This window comes from Amphiura filiformis, chromosome 9 (genome assembly GCF_039555335.1).
Source record: "Amphiura filiformis chromosome 9, Afil_fr2py, whole genome shotgun sequence".
Lineage (NCBI taxonomy): Eukaryota > Metazoa > Echinodermata > Ophiuroidea > Amphilepidida > Amphiuridae > Amphiura > Amphiura filiformis.
The window spans coordinates 67845941-67866033 of record NC_092636.1 but is presented as its reverse complement, the minus strand read 5'-3'; the positions used below and the strand labels follow the sequence as shown (position 1 = coordinate 67866033).

The 20093-nt window shown below is 37.4% G+C and overlaps 2 protein-coding genes across 3 annotated transcripts in view; one reads left to right on the top strand and one right to left on the bottom strand.

Moving 5' to 3' along the window:
• Positions 1-13873, bottom strand: part of LOC140161372 (glucosamine-6-phosphate deaminase 1-like) — a 30969-nt gene extending 17096 nt beyond the window's left edge. The window contains exon 1 of the mRNA XM_072184882.1: positions 13813-13873. The gene's annotated coding sequence lies outside the window, so the exon portion shown is untranslated. The remainder of the gene's footprint in view (positions 1-13812) is intronic.
• Positions 1-18812, top strand: part of LOC140161370 (protein arginine N-methyltransferase 9-like) — a 55240-nt gene extending 36428 nt beyond the window's left edge. Inside the window, exons 2-11 of one of the 2 annotated variants that reach the window (XM_072184880.1) lie at positions 2015-2191; positions 2718-2844; positions 3594-3830; positions 4065-4232; positions 5503-5682; positions 6756-6954; positions 14096-14288; positions 14575-15415; positions 15987-16143; positions 18067-18812. In XM_072184880.1, the coding sequence (XP_072040981.1) occupies positions 2020-2191; positions 2718-2844; positions 3594-3830; positions 4065-4232; positions 5503-5682; positions 6756-6954; positions 14096-14288; positions 14575-15415; positions 15987-16143; positions 18067-18432 (2640 nt within the window). In that variant the 5' untranslated portion in view covers positions 2015-2019 and the 3' untranslated portion in view covers positions 18433-18812. Of the gene's footprint in view, positions 1-2014; positions 2192-2717; positions 2845-3593; positions 3831-4064; positions 4233-5502; positions 5683-6755; positions 6955-14095; positions 14289-14568; positions 15416-15986; positions 16144-18066 lie in introns of both variants that reach the window. The other variant, XM_072184879.1, reaches the window with a different exon arrangement.
• Positions 18813-20093: the final 1281 nt, after the last annotated feature.

The following is a 20093-nucleotide window of genomic DNA, read 5'->3' as shown; positions in this document are numbered from 1 at the left end:
GATTGTTAATAAATGCTAAACGTGGCGGTAGACATCAGCAATATCAGGGATTGCCGCGATTCTTGCAGTAGCTTTTATGAATAGAATACAATAGTGGATACAATAGCGGATACAATAGCGGAACAATAGAGCTCTCTTACGGGCAAATAAACCTCGTCGCGTTTTGCTAAATTTCACTTCTTCTTTTTCAAGAACTAACCGTTATTTTTTTAAACTTGTGGCAAAACTTCGACCGAAGTTTTTAATAACTCTTTGATAGGCGTAGCGTAATTTCCTATATTTACCTCAATCAGCTGATCTTTGTTCTGATTCCTGTCTATTTATATACATAAGGCAAAAAAAAAAAAAGGTTTGTCTCAAAGCTCACGAGAAATTTAAAAACAAATGCGCTATTTTTTTTTTTTTTTTTTTATTCCCGACTTTTTTCATGGTATTTTGAGAAAAAAGTCTGATTTTCGCCGATTTTTTCTGGAAAAAACTATAAAAAAATAAAAAAAATTTCCGCATTTGTTTTTTGTCAAATTGTGGGATTTTACAAACGCGCGCGATAAGCTTTGAGACGAACCTTCTTTTTTTTTTGGCCTAATACATACATATATATACATATATACTTATATAGTACCATGTGCTCCCATCTCTGCACTGATCATATGACAGCATTCAAGCTTTGACTTATGTTTGGTGGCCAGAATGGTGGAAACTTAAAGTGAAAGATATCCTACTTAAAGGAACATTTTCTAGGGTGAAATTTTGTGTAGAAACTGAATCTGACATAAAAATGCATAATTATCAACTTGAAAATTTTCCCCATAGCACTGTAGTGTACAGGCATATTTGAGCCAAAATTGGTGCAAAAAAAATAAGTCCTTCAAAATGGGGATACTCAGGGCTAAACAAAAAACATGTTGCTCGAATGTTCAAATCGAAAATGATGCGAATATTGTATTTTTTTCTAAATCAATTGTCACCCAAACCCTCAAGTTTCTACCCCTGCTACAAAAATAAAGAAATATATGGATCCCATTCAATGCTTTTAATATCACAAGTGTACCCTTGTAACACAATTAGCATAGAAAATTAGGCACTATTTGATGGTTTTCATGTTCATAAACTCACAGGAAATCTGCAAGTCAAACTTTTTGTCACCCCAAAATGGCCAAAATCTGACAAAAAATTGATTTTTTTTTCTCGAAATCTATAAAAAAAATAGGGAGTTTTAAGTGCCAAAATCTTAAAATAGATGATATTTTACCCTTGAAAACATATAAACATTCAAGAATTTTGGATCTTTTCACCCCTAAATATTTTTTTCACACATTTGGCCACCAGCCACTAGTTTGTTGTGAATAGGCATGAAATCTTTGAAATACTTGACTGTTTTCACACGCAACTCAAGCATCGCATCCTCATCGCATATGATGATGGCTTGAGGGTGTTGTTGGAAAGCTGACTGCATTGTACAAAGCAAGGGATTTGTGGGTAATGGTCACGAAGATGTAATGAAAGTTTAAACAGAAAATAGAAAAATCTTGAACTTTAGAATCTTATCTTCCAGAAGTAACAATTATGGAGGCAATTAAACTGAGCCATAATGTACGATCTTATAGGTTCGAGAACCGCCTTGTTCACAGAAACATCACAAAAAGTATCTGTATCTGGATTTGTATTGCACAATATAAACAAATTATTCATTCTTAAAAGTGTTTTGGAAGCAGGGAAACAAAGGAATAAAACAATAGAAATAAACAAGAAGTCTACATACCACCCCATCTCCCTTGCATTCTAATTTATTCCCTAAAAGAAATTTTGGGGGTCATTGAGGGGAAAAGTAAATTTATGGGGGCGGGGAATTAACTCATTTTTGCCGAAAATTGCCACAAAAAGTTGAAACTTTAATTTCATAATTGTGAATTACAAGAGTTGTATTACAAACAATGACTATCAGAGCCAAGCATAAAAATGTCTGCAAGATTTGTTTTTCAATGACTTTTTAGATGTTTTATCTTTTTTCTAGATCACATGGACAACAATGCTGAGAATAGAGCCAAGTTTGCAGAGGAGATTCATAGCAGAGCCAAAGCCTGTCTTACAAGCAATGACTATGGACATGCCTGTGCTAATTACTTGATGCTTCTTAAGCTTTCTGCAGAGTTTAAAACCACAGTGAAGGAGGAGTTTGCCATTGCATTAGGTAAGCCATCTACAGTTTAAAGTGATTATTTCCCCCTTAATTTTTGGCCCTACCTGGGTCAGAAGTCAATCCAATTGGCTCCATCGTCAAGACACAAGACTCTGGTGCATGAGTGCTTGACGGTATGACTTTGAGTCCCCGCAATGTCAATTTCTGTAATATAATTGTGCTATGTAAATCTTAGAATTGTGTACACAGTGCAAGAATTCTTTGTGGGGACTCATCTAGACATAATGTGATGGGACATTATTCAACATTGTACTATTTGCACACAATTGTGTTCTGAATTTTGTGAAAAGAGACAAAATTTCAAGCCTGACTGCAAAAGACTTCACAAATTACAACAAAAACTTGGAACCTTGTTACATTATAAAATAATGTGGGTTTTTTTTCTTCATAAATTTATCATATTTATTGCCAAGTACTGGTTTACATGCTTCCATTTTTTTGTGGTTAAAAAATATAATTTAAAAACATTTGTTTTTATTCAATGGCACATATTGCTGATGTCAATGTTTTATTCCAGATGAATGGGTTATGCAACTAGACCAGAGAGGGAAAACTAAGGATGCCTTTTGGTGTTTTGAGCAAGCATTGGAGTTATGGCCTGATAATGACATGTTACTGCATAGTATGGGTGCTTTCCTTTTCAAGTAAGTTGCGTTACCCATCCTGTAATTCAGAATTATGCATGACAAGCTTTGGAAAATTCTAGTGATCAAATTCTGGTTTGTTTATAAAACAAAGTTGGTTAAGAGTTGGTTTATCATAAGACTTGGCCAATTTAGATCCTGTGTATCATTACATAGGCTAATTTCAGGTCATCTTTCATCAAATTATGCAAATCTTGATTCCATGTAAATAAGTTAGACAAATACATGATTCATCAAGTTAAGTAAATTTTGGCTGGCTTATTAAATATAGGCAAATTCTAATCTCTAAAATGCACAATTACATGGTTATGGAAATGGTTTTGAGAATGGGCAGTTATTGAAAGTCTCCTATATGCAGGCATGAGAATTTTCACGCTGTTGCTTGAATTCAGGCAGTTTTGTTGTCCAAATTTTTTAATTGCTGCGCTCAAAGTTGGTGGGCATGAACCTGATGGGGATGGGAACATCTTGAAATAAAAGCAGCCACAGATATACAACTAAGAATCTGTCAACTTGAGAGCTGTAGTTTTCACTATACCGTTGCTTCCAGTTTCAAGTATCACTTGTGAAAACAGTTCATCAAATATTCAAAGAGCAAAGAGCTAAACTTTATATTCATCTACACAAATTATCAAAAGTTTAAGCCCTTGCAATAGGCCAGTCATTAGTCATGATTTACTGTTATGTAAAATTATTTCATCAATAGCACCCTCTGTAATCTGGTGCCATCTTTGCAATACTCTTCACAGGCTAGGTTTTCCAGATGAAGCAGCATCCTACATACGCAAAGCCCTTGACATCAATCCAGACAATCCTGGTGCTAAAGACAGCTTGCAGTCCATTGCCAACTCTGTAGTAGAAAGATGGCACTTCAGGATGCTCAATGATGTCACAAGGAACACTTGTTACTTATCTGCTGTACAGAAAGCTGTTGGGATGGGACATGATACTGTATTGGACATTGGATCAGGGACTGGCTTGCTGAGGTTAGTGTTAATGAATCATTTTGAAATCATTTTTATTATTTTTAATATAAAGTGAAGCTAGAATTTTGTAGCCTTGAAATCATTTTTATTATTATTAATATAAAGTGAAGCTAGAATTTTGTAGCCTTTAATGAATACTTGCCTAACATGTAATTGCAGTAATACACAGTGTCATAATGTATCCATGAGCTGAATATTGTTTGTTATCATTTGTTATTTTCCTTCTTTTTGTAGCATGTTTGCAGTCCAATCTGGAGCAAAATCTGTGCATGCTTGTGAAATGTCCAAGACAATGTATGAAATGTCACATGATGTACTGACAGCCAATCAAATGGAAGATAAAATCAGTATTTACCACAAGAAATCATCAGCTCTTAAAGTCCCAGGTGATTTACCAAACAGGTATGGATAGCAGTTGTTGTGCTTTTACAAAATATTTCGATCCACAATGGTTTCTCATTTATTAGCCTTTAAAGAATGGTGGACACATTAGGAGGTTCTATTCAGTTTGGTAAAAGCCTTTTGAATTTCCCAGGTTTTATCTAAACATAATAATGCCCTTATATTGTGTCTGTCATAGGGCAAATAAAATGGTGAATGGTATAAGAGTCATTGATCTTTACTTCACATATTTCACCTGTGTGTCCATGATCTTTTCCTGCGGGGGGCTCAGAGGGGCTTTCAGAGTTATGCAGGGGGGCTTAATGACTAAAATCGCCAAAAACGGTTGATTTTACATGAATTTTAACAAACATCAGGGGGCTTCAGCACCCAAAGCCCCCCTGGACAGACTACTGTATTTGAGATATCTTTAACCTTTGGGTGCACCTAGTTAACTACATTCATAGGGTAGCTAATCATTTTAATCTAATCTAAAACCTAGATATATCCAAACTGATTTAAAATTTGATATGTAATTAATGCATTTCCATAACCTAACTCGATGATATCAAACAATAAAAAAATAAGATCTTACGAGAATGGAACCAGTAATCAAGAGAGTGTGAGGTGAGAATAAAGATATTTGTGTAATATCTAATAGCGTGTTTATACTGAGCACCTCGCATTACCGCGAATTCACCTTCACCCGCATTTCAATCCTCTCGCATTCACTGGGTCGTTTCTACTGCGCTGTTAATGCAGGGTAACAATTCACTACCCACATATTTAGTGGGGAAGGCGGAAGTCCAGCAAATAGTTCTTGTGACCTTTCAAGGTCAGATTTTGAATGCTCACACTGTATTATAATAGGCTAACTTCCGGTGTCATCCGCAAAATCGTCACCCGTACTGTTTCTACTGCGAACGTTACCGCGTATTAACCACTATTTAACCACCTCAATAGGTGGTTGACGGATTCACTCGCATTACCGCGCATTAACCTTCACCCGATCTGTTTCTGCTGGGGCCGTTACCACGTATTCCTCGCATCACCCCGAATTCACTCGCATTAACCCGCAACCGTCTGCTCAGTAGAAACACGCTATAAATGTGATATTGAAATGTATGCAGTGACAAAATAAAGGTCAGTTATTTAAATGGATATGGTTTAAACACCAAGAATAGCATTGCTTATACTAGGTCTGCATACCAGTTGTGCTATTCTTTCAAGTACTGTAAGTATGACATGAGAGTGTTTTCAACCATTATATAAATTTGATTTTTGTTTTCAGAGTGTCACTGGTAGTAACAGAAACAGTGGATGCAGGGTTGCTAGGTGAACATATTCTAGAAACACTACACCATGCTTGGGAAAGCTTGCTTCTCCCGCCACCACGAGGTAGAGTCATTCCTGCTGGAGCTACAGTATATGGCCAGGTTATAGAGTGTCAACATTTGAGAAAGAGACACAGGTACATGTAAAGTAGATGATTTAAAGCATCTTAGAATCTGCCAGTAATTAGAGTTTTGAAGCTTTTGACAAAGTCACACGTTAAAATAAGGCATTTAAACATAAGCCTATGAAAGTCTGGAGAATTTTACTACAGTATAATAAGAGACATTGGGACCATGAATGAAGAGATTTCATATTTCTAGTACAATAAATCAGTACTCCCTGTGGACGTTTCAAAGTCTAGCAGACTTCTTTCTCAACACTATTGTTGTTGTGGCGATCTTCTTGGAAAACCAACTGGGAACCGCGTTGCTAAGCATCCAGTATTCATACCAGTATGAAATCGCTTCATTTATGTTTCAACAACAGTCCTGATGAAAATGTTCAGTAAAGTCTTGGGATCATTATTCTGCATGATAATTATCAAAGATATGTCCAATAATACCAAGTACAACGATTGCATGTTAGCTATTATAATAGGTAGTTGACTATATTTCTAGTCAAAAGGAGCTCTGTGAGATTAGAAAATAGCACGACCAATGGGATTGATTGGTCTACAACACAAGAAATGCTATTTCATAGTATGATTTCTAACAAGAGATATCCACCAACAGGTTAAACCCAGTCCAGTAGTAATGATGAGTAATGAATGAAGTGATGGTGTCCTAATGTGACACAGTTGGAGAATCACCAATTAGGCCTAAAAACAAATTGTTTGATTGGCGTAACCCGACCTACCCTAAAATTAGAAATAAAAATAAATAAATTAAAAAAAAAAGAAGAAAAAAAGTTCCAAAGCCTTTATCAAACGAAATTTACAGCTTAAAAAGTAAAAAAAAAAAAAAAAAAAAAAGAATCACGACCTACCTACCCGAAATTTTTTTTAATGTTACGCCAATCAAACAATTTTTTTTAGGCCTTAGCAGTCAATCTCAAGCCATCTGATGTCTTTTTGTATTGTACAAGAACAAATACAGCAACAATTTTACCATCATTTGCTGTTTTTCTTTGACATTGTATTAAGTGAAATGCTAATTCCTCAAAATGATGAATAAACTCATGAAACTATCGCTGTAACTTTTTTATTGTCAGATTGTTATCCAATACAGTGGGCAACTTGGATCTCCATAACACTGAATTCATAAGCAAAGCTGTATGTATGGAGCAGACTCACCTTGATGATACTGACTTTGAACCGTACACCTCTGAGAAACTTTGTGCACTACCTGGTGGATACAAGACACTCACACCAGTGTTTAAAGTCATGCACTTTGACTTCAACAACCCAATGGTAGGTATGGAGTTTTCTTGCTCAAATACAACAATTAATCGGGCAGACCACAGTAACCAGGGGCATAGCAAGCGGATGGACAGGGTGGATGAAGTTCAAGGGCCCAAAGATTCAGGGGCTACAAGCAAAAGCAAAATTGAAGTAGGTTTAGAATAGGGCTGATAAAGGAGATGTTACAACAAGGGCCCGGGCACTGCTCCTTATCCATGGGCCCCAAGGCTCTTGCTACACCCCTGATTGTAACACATTGTGATGGGTCATGACATGCACATACCTTTTTCAAGTTTTGATTTTTTTTTGCTTCAGTAATTTGGGCTCTAAAAACAAATGTATGTCCTAGTGGCCCATAGAATAGTATAATACTTCTAGGGTGGTTACAAACTACCATATTTGTGTTCATCATACACTGCCAAAAGTGCCAAACCAAAACATTTCCCAAGTCTAAAAGATAAGTTGTTGATGTGCAACAAAAAAACTATAAATTTTGCCGACTGACACATAATACATACATGTAATTGTTTGAAGATTTTAATGTTATATTGGTCCACATTTTGTGACACATTCTATGACTTACATATCAGTAACATGTGCCAAACATCACAGATGAATTTATGTAGAAGTTAACATTGACTCTGTCCTGCTGACTTTGGCAAAAAATGCCATGGGGACCCTTAAGTGTAGCCTGAGTCATTTGATTTTGGGGCACCAAACCTGATTGAGGGGCACAGCTATTTTGTTGGCCATTTTCAATGGGAGGTCAAAATACTCACTTCCTAAGTTCCAAATGGGGGTACACATGCCCGTGTGGTGCTACGTAAAAATGCAACTGGCCCAAATTTTTGGCCTAAAAAGGGAACATTTTGGTGATTTTTTGTTTTTATTTTGATTGGGACCAAGGTTCAAGATGGGGGAATCCCCCATGTTCCCCTACCCTGGTACCACCACTGATATTTGGATGGGTGTGGTGCTGTGTTGTGTGAAACAATCCATGTCAAATATCAACCAATCCATGTCAAATATCAACCAATTTTATTTGAATTAACTTCAAAATAATACTGGCAATACAATTTGTAATTCATTATGCCACGTTGCATCAGAAACCATAAGATTTCTTCAGGCATCTGACCAAGGATGTGAGAGTAGACACATCCCTGATCTGACTGAGTGTCCCATAATTGTAACGAGTCAAGTCATTTCATGGTCGAGTCAAGTCAAGTCATTTCTGACAATATCTCGAGTTGAGTAATTGAGTCAAATGACTCGAGTCACTGTACAATCTCTATGGGGAAAATTTTATTTTATTTTATTTCAAATTTTAATTATTGGATGAATTCTCTACACCAAGATATCCATCAGTCATGATCACTCAGGTATAACTACCCTGGGGTTATTGACCATTTCACCACTGATCAGTCACACTGTCTGCTCATCAACTATTGATATAATTAAGAATTAATTTTACATATCAATCAATCCTGGCAACTCGGGTGTAAGTGATGTGTGGTAGGTGATCATTGAGAAGTGTCAATCAAGCGCTCTTTTGCATCAGCTGTTGATATGGTAGTGTCATGACAATGGTAAACCATGATACAGTGGGCTATTCCAGTTGAAATCCATACACCCCCTATGAAAGACGCTACCTTAATCTTCCATACAGGGAGTGTGAATTTCAAATGAGGTTATCTGAATGGGTGCCTCCATTTGAAATCTTTTCAGCTCCTGCCTTCCATGGGGTGTATGGATTTTAATTGGTATAGCCCAATGACTCCCATTGGTTCTTGAACTAAGGGTGTGGGGTGTGATCAACTCCTTAGAGAATGGGATGGGCGTGGTTCTAAAAGCAGCAGGACTATGAGATTCATTAGCTTGCTCAGTTTGATAAAGCATGCATGCAGCTTGGATGTGGAGAGGCTCCTCTCCCAAATTAGAAGACTGGTTTGGTGTTATAACTTGCGATACCTCAATTGGACAGCAACCTGCACTTCGAAATAGCTGAGTTACTAGTACTGTAAGTTATGACTGTGTGAATTACTCAATACTTTATTAATTAGAGTACTGGCTAGCATTCCTTGTCTTGAAATTATTTATTTGAATTACTTGCAAAATATTTCAAAATATAATACCCAAAATAATATTACAAATTTATATAATAGAATAGTGCTAAGAGTAAAATTACAAAATTGCAAAGTACATTCATGTACATTAACTCGAGAAGAATGAATGGGCCCCCAATGTGACCCAGCTGCTGTTCGTAAGACGGATATTATGGGGAGTGGAAAACACCAAATTGGTGTTTTATGAACTTTGACATTTTTTTTGTCCGAATCTTTCAATTCACACAAGTAACCTTGACTATGCTTCAGTGGTCATGAAAGGATTCTAAAGATAACCTCTACCCCAATAATCCCAAGCTATTGTCTGAAACTGCTCCTCGGAGGATGTATCATAAACTCGGGTCTTCAAATGATAGTTATATAACCAATAATCATTGAAGATCGAGTTCCGCAGTCTAAATGTGACCTTGATTTCCACTGGTAGATTTTTTAGTTCATAAACAGTGTTCGATTTTTTTTGTAATAAAATTTGCATGCAATTTGCCGAATTTGATACAATTTGCGGATATCTTATGCCAGGGGCGAATCCAGGAATTTTCAATAGAGGGGGTGCCAAGCCACCACTACTGCCGCCGCGGCTCGGCGCCCACACAAAGTCAGACGCCGCTCTGCAAAAATTAGAGGTGGCGCGCGCCGGACGCCCCCCTCTAAAGCCGCCCCTGTATGCACCTTTGCATCACTACAGAATTTACAGAAATCTTATTTTGAGAATTTTACTCTCTACTGTGCATCATAGACGCCTATATGCATTTTTGCATTCTGATTAACATTTGTTAAACTAAACATACTGTTTAACTTGATCCATCTGTACTTTCATTGGGCTACACACAGCCCTCGAATTAACCCACGGCACCGACGGCATATTGCCGTGGGTGCCCACCCCCATTGCCGCAATGCCCTCAAAATGTCCTTTACCGACGGCAGTCACTTGCCGTGCCCCTAAATGAAGTTGCCGTGGGTGCCCTAGCCGGTCAGCCCTGTCCCTTCATTATAAAATCATTAACAAGTACTGGTTAAATCCCTGCAAAATTGTGGAAAATTAAATCGAAAATCTTGAACACGATCGCTACGAGCATCATAACCCAGCTATCAATCACAGTATACACAATAGTTTGTTGTGAATTAATATTCATTACCCCTACGTAAGCATACATATTCAGCCAATCACATCGGCTTTTATACATTATCTGGTTGCTAGAAATCTGACATTCTGACTCCCATTTTCTCGATTGGTCAGAGAAATACCTCCAACGTACTATCGACCAATCAGAAACGCTGTTAGTAACTAAGACTCCTCAACCTCGTGTCGTGAACAGAATCTGAGCGCTGGGCAAATCAATTGTTCTCTCGATTATCAAACATTGACTTCCCATTGCAAACCGATGGTGATACCCTTCCGGTCTCGTCTTATCTTGTACATGTGAGCCCATCTCTAGATATGTTTTGCACGAAATAGTTTTTATCCCGGCGAATTTTATCAATATTATTACCAAAGTTACAGCTGTTTCATCGCTGTTTCGAGTCAGTTTTGCAGCTTTTGCAGCTCAGAACTAGGGATCGCAAAATTTAACTTAAATTAAAGCAGGTTTTTTAAGCAATCAGTTAGTTTTAGTGTAAAGTTGAGAGTCGAATTTTACTTTGGTGTCGAATTCAGCTGACGGTCGGTAATGCATCTAATCGATTTTGAAAAATTGGCTTGGTGCCCTTCTCATATTTTCAACAGTTGCCTTGATGCCCTTTTGAAATATTACAAATTGCCGTGCTGCCTTGCCTTTTCAGTGAAAATCCACGGCAATTATCAACTTGCCCTAAAAAAGTTGCCGTGCCCCTTCAGATCCTTAATTCGAGGGCTGGCTACACAGCTGGGGTAAAAGAAATGACGAATTCAATTAAATGGATTAACATTTTAAATGAAAACCTACCCTTCTAAATAAATTCAATTTATATTTTACATAGACTCTAATCTTGAAATTGTAGGCACCTGTGTGTATTTATGCAACATTGCATAGTTGTAACACATTCTGTTTCTAAATATAATACGTTGGTGAACCAGGTGGTGTGTAATTTCATCGAGCTGTAGTTGGGTTAAAAAATCAAGTCATATGTACTTTCAAAGTCTATAAATTTTATGTAGGTATTTAGTTGTGGCAGAAAAGTCGCATCAAAAATTTGGTTAACATGTTTATAAATTTTACAATATTAATGGTGTGACCAATTGTGTAAAATATTCTTAGAAACAACATCCTGTTGATACATCTTCTTGCCCTGTCCCTCATTGTGAGTGATAACGTGTCTTGTGATGCGAGTGCGGTGAAGGCTTGTGCATTCTGTATGCGCTGCCTATAATCCAGCAAGGTAAGATCCTTACAAATCAATACACTAGGTACTAGCAGGGCCGTTCCGACCATTAGGCCAGGTAAGGCGGTCGCAACAAAAAGGGCAAAAAAAGAAGAAAAAAAACCCGGAATGGAGAAAGAAAAGGGAAGAAAAAAATGACAGCTCCTGCCTTAGGGGGCACCGAATTGACCAATGCAGGATCGATTCTGCGCCCCTCCAAGTGATAAAAGTCGAAATTTTCGCGCGCTTCGCGCGCATTTCCACAAAGTCATTTGTAATATCAATATTTAAGACCGACATTCAATATAATTATAACCAAAATTAATTAGTGGTAAGCTCTATTTGTGCACATTTTTGCTCACTCCGCGTGCAATTGTTTTTAGGGGGTGTCATTATCCCCAATAGCCCAGGTCGCCACAAACCCTAGCTCCGCCACTGGAAAACAACTGATGAGTTTTCAAGGGGGTAACCCCCCTGAACACTTTTTTGGTATGTTCTGGTGGGGCGGCAGGGAGAGGTTTTGCCTAGGGCGGCAAAATCCCTAGGAACGGCCCTGGGTACTAGGGTAGTGAAACTGTGTGCAGTTTCAAAAATGGGTGGTTTTATTCAACTGAGTATACTTGGGTTTGCTGTGAGCATTTTTTTTTTTTTATTTAGACATTTTATTTGCTCTTCATTCCAATTATATTTTACAGCAGATTCCTTATAAATTCTGTAGTTACAGCCCCTCAAACTATTTAAATCAGCTTGTAGCGAGATTTTAAAAATGACATCAAAAATGAGGGTTTTGAATTACAAAAGTGTCTATCTATTTTATGTAGCTATTTATTTATGTCGGAAAAAAGTAATAATGAGAATAGTGGTCTAATGAGCCATTTGGCTAACATGTTTATTTACAACATTAATCATGTGACCAATCATGTAAAATATTCTGAGAAACAATATCCTTACGATGATATTACTCCAAATCATGGAATAAGAATAAGGCATTTTAAAGTAAGTTAAGTTGTGTATCATGAACCAGAACAATTAAAACTTAAGGCAAACAAAATTAACAAGTGTCTGCGCAAACTCCAAATTAAAAGAAATTAGAATGCACCAACATGGGAACTTTCCACGTACGCCATGCGCCATGATCACTATTAACTCTCCATCCTAAATACGGCTGAAACTGAAGCTAAGGTTGGACAGTCGGGTACACAAAACATGCACAGCATATAGCACAACAAACACTGGAACTGGAGATCAATGAATGATGCTTAATCACCACTCTAGTAAATACATTCTTAAAAAGAACCAGAGCAAACAAACACATTGATGATAAATTTAAAGATAAAAAAGAGGAAACTGAATACATCAAGGGAAAAGGATGGGTGCGTTGATAAATATGGTATGAGCCTCCACCACCACACTTGATTGATAAATTGTAAAACAACCTCCCTGGAGGACCAGCCCATGACAAAAAGACATCTATATGTTACTGGTTTAGTGGTTGAGATAAATAAATGAATATATGAATACAAAACCCACCCAAGTCCATACTTTGGCCAAATTGAGTTAAACATGGGGAATTGTTGCTATACATAGGCCGGTTATATGTATGAAAGAACAACTTAAATTCATCCTCTGTGTCTATTGAGCATGTGAAAAATAAACTGGCCTCAAAAAGAAACTTATAATTTTTTCACAAGGTCATATCCTAAAATCCTCTCCATAAAAATGAAAAAAAATTGCACACAGGATTACTTCAATACTCTACTCTAAACACTGGTCAGTAACCAAACAATTGTCCAACTGACACAACAGCAAAATGCACTGACATGAACACCTTCCTGGACCAAATTCACAGCCCAACCGATTTCTATTCCTGGGTTCCAATTATTCGCCTGTGAATGTGGTCCCGGAAGCTGTTCTGTGTCAGTGCATTTTGTGTGTTTAGAGTAGAGTATTGAAGTAATCCTGTGTGTAATTTGTGTTCATGTACAGGGACTTGGGTGGTTTTTGAGAGTAACTATAAAAACATTTTGCCATAATGTGCAGCGTCTTTTTTTCCCTTAAAAAAACCCTGATGACGGTAAAGTCTGCCAAGAAGTGTTCTTGTTAAGTTACTACATAGCAACTTATATTATTACAAACGGATCCATATACAAATCATTCGAACAATCACACCAAAATTGTGGGCACTTCTTGGTAGTCGCAACCATTACACTGCAACTATTGAAAACTAAGTAAAAGTTGCTAAAACTATTTTTTTTGTGATAAAATTCCAAGTTAAAAGCATTAGATATCCGTACCAAAACAATACAACCTAATACATAAAAACCACGAAAAAATGTAATAAAAACCAACCAAATACTAACATAAAAATCATTAAAAATGTAATAAAAACTGTTAATTATTGTCTTACCAATAGTAACGATCAGTCAGTCAATAGCCAACAAGTCTATAAATGAATGTTGTATAATGAAAGCACAATTAATGGTAGGGCTCCTGCCAGCCTTATATGTGCTGCTCATATGTTGCTGCAGATCAGGTGAACTCACTGATGTGAGCAAAAACTAGGTATTATAATAATTTATGTGCAGAAAGTAATTTATAGGATTTACCACAAAAGGATTTACTCTGCATATGTGGAGCCAGGAACCAGTGTTTCATACTTTTTATAACCTATTTCTTTTTCTCCCCAACAGCAACTCTATGAGCTACAGACATCAAAACATCAATCCTTCATCTCATCAATAGTTGACTGCAGTGGGCAGATTGATGCTATTGTGACATGGTTTGATTTAGCCTTGGATGACCATCAGTCCCTCTCAACAGCTCCTGGGTACGACTCTTGCTGGGAGCAGGCAATATACCCAGTGCATACTTCACAATTAAAAGGTATTCATTGCTATGCTTGTAAATGTTCATTTATACTTGCATGAATATATGGGTTAGGGTGGGTGTGCCTGTGGTGTGGTAACAGATGTTGTCATGAGGATAAAAACACCATGGATGTTAGCATTTCCTTAAAGAGTTGAATCATAACTTGCCTTCATTTTGGTCTGGTTTTTTTTTGTACAGGACATTTTCCCCAATTTCTTTAAATCGGGGTCAGTCGGACCCATAGAACAGTGATTTTTTTTGTAGCCTAAACATTTTCTTTTCATTTTATTTCTAGAAACAGATTCCAGCCAGAACCCACTCAGTGTGAAAGAGGATGATACCATCACAGTGGCCATTTCATGTGCAAATAATCATCTTGGTTTGATGTGTTGTAAGATATCCCATAATGCATCGCATAGTCATGTCAAAGGTCATGATGTGGATATGAAGAAGTCAATTGCCTTGGTTAACAATATATCTAGAGAGAATGATTCACAGAATGTATCTTTGTCAGGAGCAGATGGGTTCGTTGACCTGGATAAGATGGATCTCTCAAGCTCAGGACAAAGTTGTACAAAATCCGAAGGAACTACAAATGTAGTGTTCCTGGAAGAGCATGACGTAGCTTTGTTGAATGACTCAAAAACTCAATTTGCTCTTTTGAATGCAATTAAAAGCACAATAATGAGATTGAAACCTAGCTCAATACAAGCTAGTATGAATAAAGATGAAACTGAAAGTTATGAAAGAAAGAATTTTGTGTCAGATCAATTGAAAAAAACAGAAGAAAAAACTGCTGTCACAATATCTTCCAGTATCAGTACTGATCAATCTAGTGATCCATCAAACAAGTTGTCTGTTTTGGATCTATCCCAAGTTTTATCAGTAGCAGGACTTTATGCTGCAAAACTCAATGATACCACAAACGTTTGTATTACACAACCAAACAGAAATGTCCAGCATGCATTGCAGTGTATAGCTAAGAACAATGGCTTAGATATTGAATCCAACTTCAAATTTGTCTCCAAGAGTGATGTGCTGCATCCCAACGCTGATGCATTATGGGATCTTGTTATTGTAGATGTTGTTGAGCCTACTGGTGCATTGCGACAACAGGTGCTGGAGGACATTGCAGTTGCTAGGTGAGAAGTTACCAATATATTTGTGTATGTAGGTGGGTGTGTGTGGGGCTGTGCGAGTCTGGGTGTATGTCAAGTATAAACGAGGTGACGTCCTACCAAATAGTATTTGGTTGGCAGTTATCATGTGTGCACATCCAGTTTTGTGTAGGACCCATGCTTTTAAAAGAATCAAAATCAGAGGAGGGCAACAATAATGCTTTGGAACAGAGTGGTCAGATGACAGCATATGCTGCATATGCTGTTCCCTCAAGCATATCAATAGATTCTGGATGGATTCTGTGAGCTGGTATATAATCTATCTCTGCAGAGTGCAAATATATTTTGTGACAAAATGAAGCCCTCACATTCATAATGTATTTGGATCATAGAGCAGTATAAAATAATGTATGTAAACATGATCTCAGGGATTATATACACAAGGCTGAATTTTGCTGTCTTAAAACACCATTGCCAAATTCAAGATGGCTGTCTTAATCGTGATCAGGCCACCACTTCAATCCAACCCGGGTTTGTGCGATTTTTACAAACAGTAGTATAACATTTTCCCTACCTATTGTATCGTTTACTACAGGACATTTTGTTTGAAACCTAATGGTGTAGTTCTTCCAGGTGAGATCACTATATTTGGTGTGTGTGTAGAGTCCAGTAATCTGCTATCTGATTCCAGAGTGTTAGGAGATGACCGAACTATGGGTCTCAACATTGCCAAGTACATCAATGTTTTCAAGGTATGTGAATATACTACTTTTCCGAAAGTTAAACTAACTCTCAGCACACAAATTCACACAATTTTTGATGTGACACGCATCTTCATGAGAAGTAGTCCCAAGATGTGATTGACTGATATTATACTATACTAGCGGTCACCCGTCTTTCGCGGTCAGGGTCTTTCGCGGTTTGTAAATTTTGTATATTTTATGTACATGTAAATGTTTTATTTAATGTGATTAATGGTATGAGAGGAGATTATCATTTAGTACTTAGAAGAAGAATATTTAGTATCTTTTCCATATAAATCAATGGCTTGAAAGTGCAATTAGATCATGATCGAAGCAAGTCTCTACAGTACTTTTTAGCCCATTTTGGACAAATTTGTTGTACCTTTTAGCTCATTTTTTATTATTTTCATCCAAGTATGTCCCCCACCTTGAAATGTACCTTGCTGCCCCCGCCTCCTGCAAAAGTCCTGGCTACATCACTGAGCAGATGAACACAATTTTATTCACATCCCTCTTGGCCCCCTGTGGCCTGCTGGCTGATCTGATATTTTAGATTTCTATGCATTTGTTGTACTTTTTATTTGTTAGCCCATTTTGGATAAATTTATCGTACTCTTTAGCCCATTTGTGACAACCCCCCCCCCCCGAAACTTGCCACCCCCCCCCCCCCCTCTCTCTGAAAAAGTCCTGGCTACACCACTGTGCAGCTGAAACAAGTTTATTCACATTTCCTTACACTCTATTTCATATAAAGTTATGATCATTTTTGATCATACATTATGCTGATAACATTAAACATAGCACTACCACAAAGCAGAGTAGGCCTATTCATGGTGTGGTTTGGCAACCCTGATTAATTTGTCCTTAAAAATTTCACTTACAAACTAATTCAATAAACAAACACTCTACTGTTAACTATTGGTTCTCCATAAAAACACAGAATACATGCTAATGTTGATCAACTAGTTGAATAAACAATAGATGTTAATTGAGTTTCTACTGTGTCATGTAATAGTTGAGACTACAGGCATACTTCTACTGTGTCATGTAATAGTTGAGACTACAGGCATAATATCCTCACACCGATGACGGGATAGAAGGCCTAATTCATGTTATGTCAACATTAGTGTATTGTGTTGGCGTGAAAATTTTTAGCATGTATGTGCGCTGCTAGTGCCTTTGAAACTAATTAACATAATTTGACACCCTTAACGTAAACAAAAACAAAATTGGACGTTTTATTGGGGGTGCGGACAACTTTACTCTCACGTGAAGCGCAAAAATCCGTTTTCGAAAAAATGTAAAACGTAGAAGTTTTTAGCCTTACCAATTCGAAAAACTCAGTAATTTATTATAGATTATGCCTTGTTGCAATTACACCAGTAAGTAGGTTGTGTGCTATGGACAGCATCAGTAGAGCTGGGTTTTTTTCTTTGTCCAGTCCACAGTGAAAGTTTTCTTTCTTTCTTTGGGGATGGAGATGGGGGATCCACAGCTGCATTCCCTTTATTTATTCTCAGCATTGGTGAATGGTGATGGTGGATAGAGATTAGAGAACAAGATTTTTTTTCTTAATCAGGCAGTTTCATTCAGTGAAAAACTATTCTGGTGAAAGGTTGTATTAGAGAATTTGGATTGAAAATAACAATACATGTACCTATAAAAGGATACCTCTGCCATTTATTGGCAAACACTGCCAAATTAAACAAATCTTATGAGCTTGAGTTTTACATAGGTTTGTGCAAAGCACATCAACCAGCCAGGTTTAGCATACTTAGTTCTTAAGTTATGAAGTTTTGTGATGATTATGTATTTTATTCCATATTTTTGTCTTATCTCAATTTCAAATTTGCATCACAATGTCGCATAACCTTTTTGGTGGACACACTCACACACATACACTTGCATTTCCCTATTGATTTTTTCTTCCAGGTCTCTACTCAACTGGACCTGACACTGTCAACCCTTGCCTACAAGCAGTTATCGCTTCCATTCCTGATGTTCCATCTGAATTTCAACCAGCCCTGTCAAGAAGCAGACGGTACAATCCCTTCACATCTCAACCAATCAAAATCAATATCTGTTGAAATCACGCAAGATGGCCGCCTTGTAGCGATACCATACTGGTTTGATATCAGCATGGACAAGGACCATCATGTGAACTCAATGGACAAGGAAACTCACTGGAAACAAGCAGCATTCCTCCTGGAAGAACCGGTGGAGGTCAAGAAAGGTCAGAAGGTTGTTGTCATAGCAACACTGAAAGGTAGCAGTATCTGGTTTGATATCAAGAGGTGACCAAATTGTATCTTCGTTTGTGAAGAATTAGGTTATTGAACAATATTTGGTACAAAATTGGGATGGAGAAAAACATTTTACATCATATAGCCGTCTGACCAATGTTTTTGAGGGTATGGATAAAGGTAGAATTATGTGTTTGTAACTATGCTTGAACCAGAATTACATGTAGGACATGTGTACATGGATTTTACCTTAGCAGGTGCAAGTCATCAAGTATCATTCTAAACACATCACAAAAAGTAACTTCCCACCGCTCAAATTTTGTCCATAAAGCCAATACATTTTGATACCTCATTTGTTTCAATAGAACTAGTAATATTGCTATGCTATGGTCAGGCCCGTACGCATGGTTTCATTTGGAAGGGTGCCAATTTTGAAAAAGTTTTTCCAAGGGGGGGCAATTTTGTGAAAAGTGGACTTTCTTCCCAAAATTTGGACCAAAAAAGCGTAAAAAAATTTTTTGTGGGGGACTTTTTTGTATACTTTTCCAAAACTGTGTACGGGCCTGGCTATGTTAGCCTTTAGACTGAAAAGGGATGTGTATTTTTACAATGCACAGAAATCACATTGTCTGTACCAATGGTAATGGATGGCCAAGGCAAGTAGAATATATATTTCAATGGGTTTCACTGAATCTTGGGGATCTCTCATTCTCTCAGAGGGTCGCCAATACAGCAATTTTCATTTATTCCATTGAAAAACTAGGTATTCCACTAAATATTCATAATATTCATTGTATGAACATTGATCTAAACCTAGGAACAATTTAGATTGATGAATAAAGTATTTACTTGGAAGATCAGGTATGTCCATATGATAATAATGAAAGACGTACCTGGTCTTTGTGATGTCCTAATTTGTCAAACCTTGTGATATTACAAATTAGAAGCTTAAGTTGGTGGACAAATGCTGCAAAGGTGCAGAGTATGTGGAATGCAGACAGTAAGGGATGAAATCAAAACTCGACCGGCGGTTCTGTCCTGTTCCGTCCGGTTGCCATTGTTTAGAACAACAGCAACCGGACAGAACCGCCATTCGAGTTTTGATTTCATCCCTAAGATCACTAACACATGCAGATTTGGGATATAATTATTTTACTTAGCTTAACATGTTTATCTGATGCTATATGCATCACTATGTCATTAAAAGATGGTCTTTCAAGATGGTTTCCAGAAAAGAATATACAAGACAATTCAAACTAGTGATGCATTTAGTCATTTTGAAATACTTACTGTATGCCTCCAACATCACTGCCATTTCAATTGTTTGTCCTGTTCTGGCTGATTCTAGTACTCCACTACGGAGGGATGTACTCAATGGAAGAAGACTAGCAATTGTAGGAATACTTGGGTGGTAGAGACTAACAGCAAGCAAGCAAGCAAGCAAGCAGATGGTTTAGTCTAGGGTTTATATTCTTCTGATACTTCTGGGTATAGCGGTAGAGCACAGGTCTCATGATCGTGAGATTGTGTGTTCTAACCCCTCCGTGGCCATGTGTGTTGTGCCCTCACCTCAATTACTTCTCTCTACCTAGGTGTATAAATAGGTACTGGCATTCTTTGATGCTGGGAATGTAACAGACTCGCTGTAAAGGTGTATAGCGATCCCCTTATACAGCAACGTTACATGGAGTAGTCTGGTCCAAATCATCAATGAAA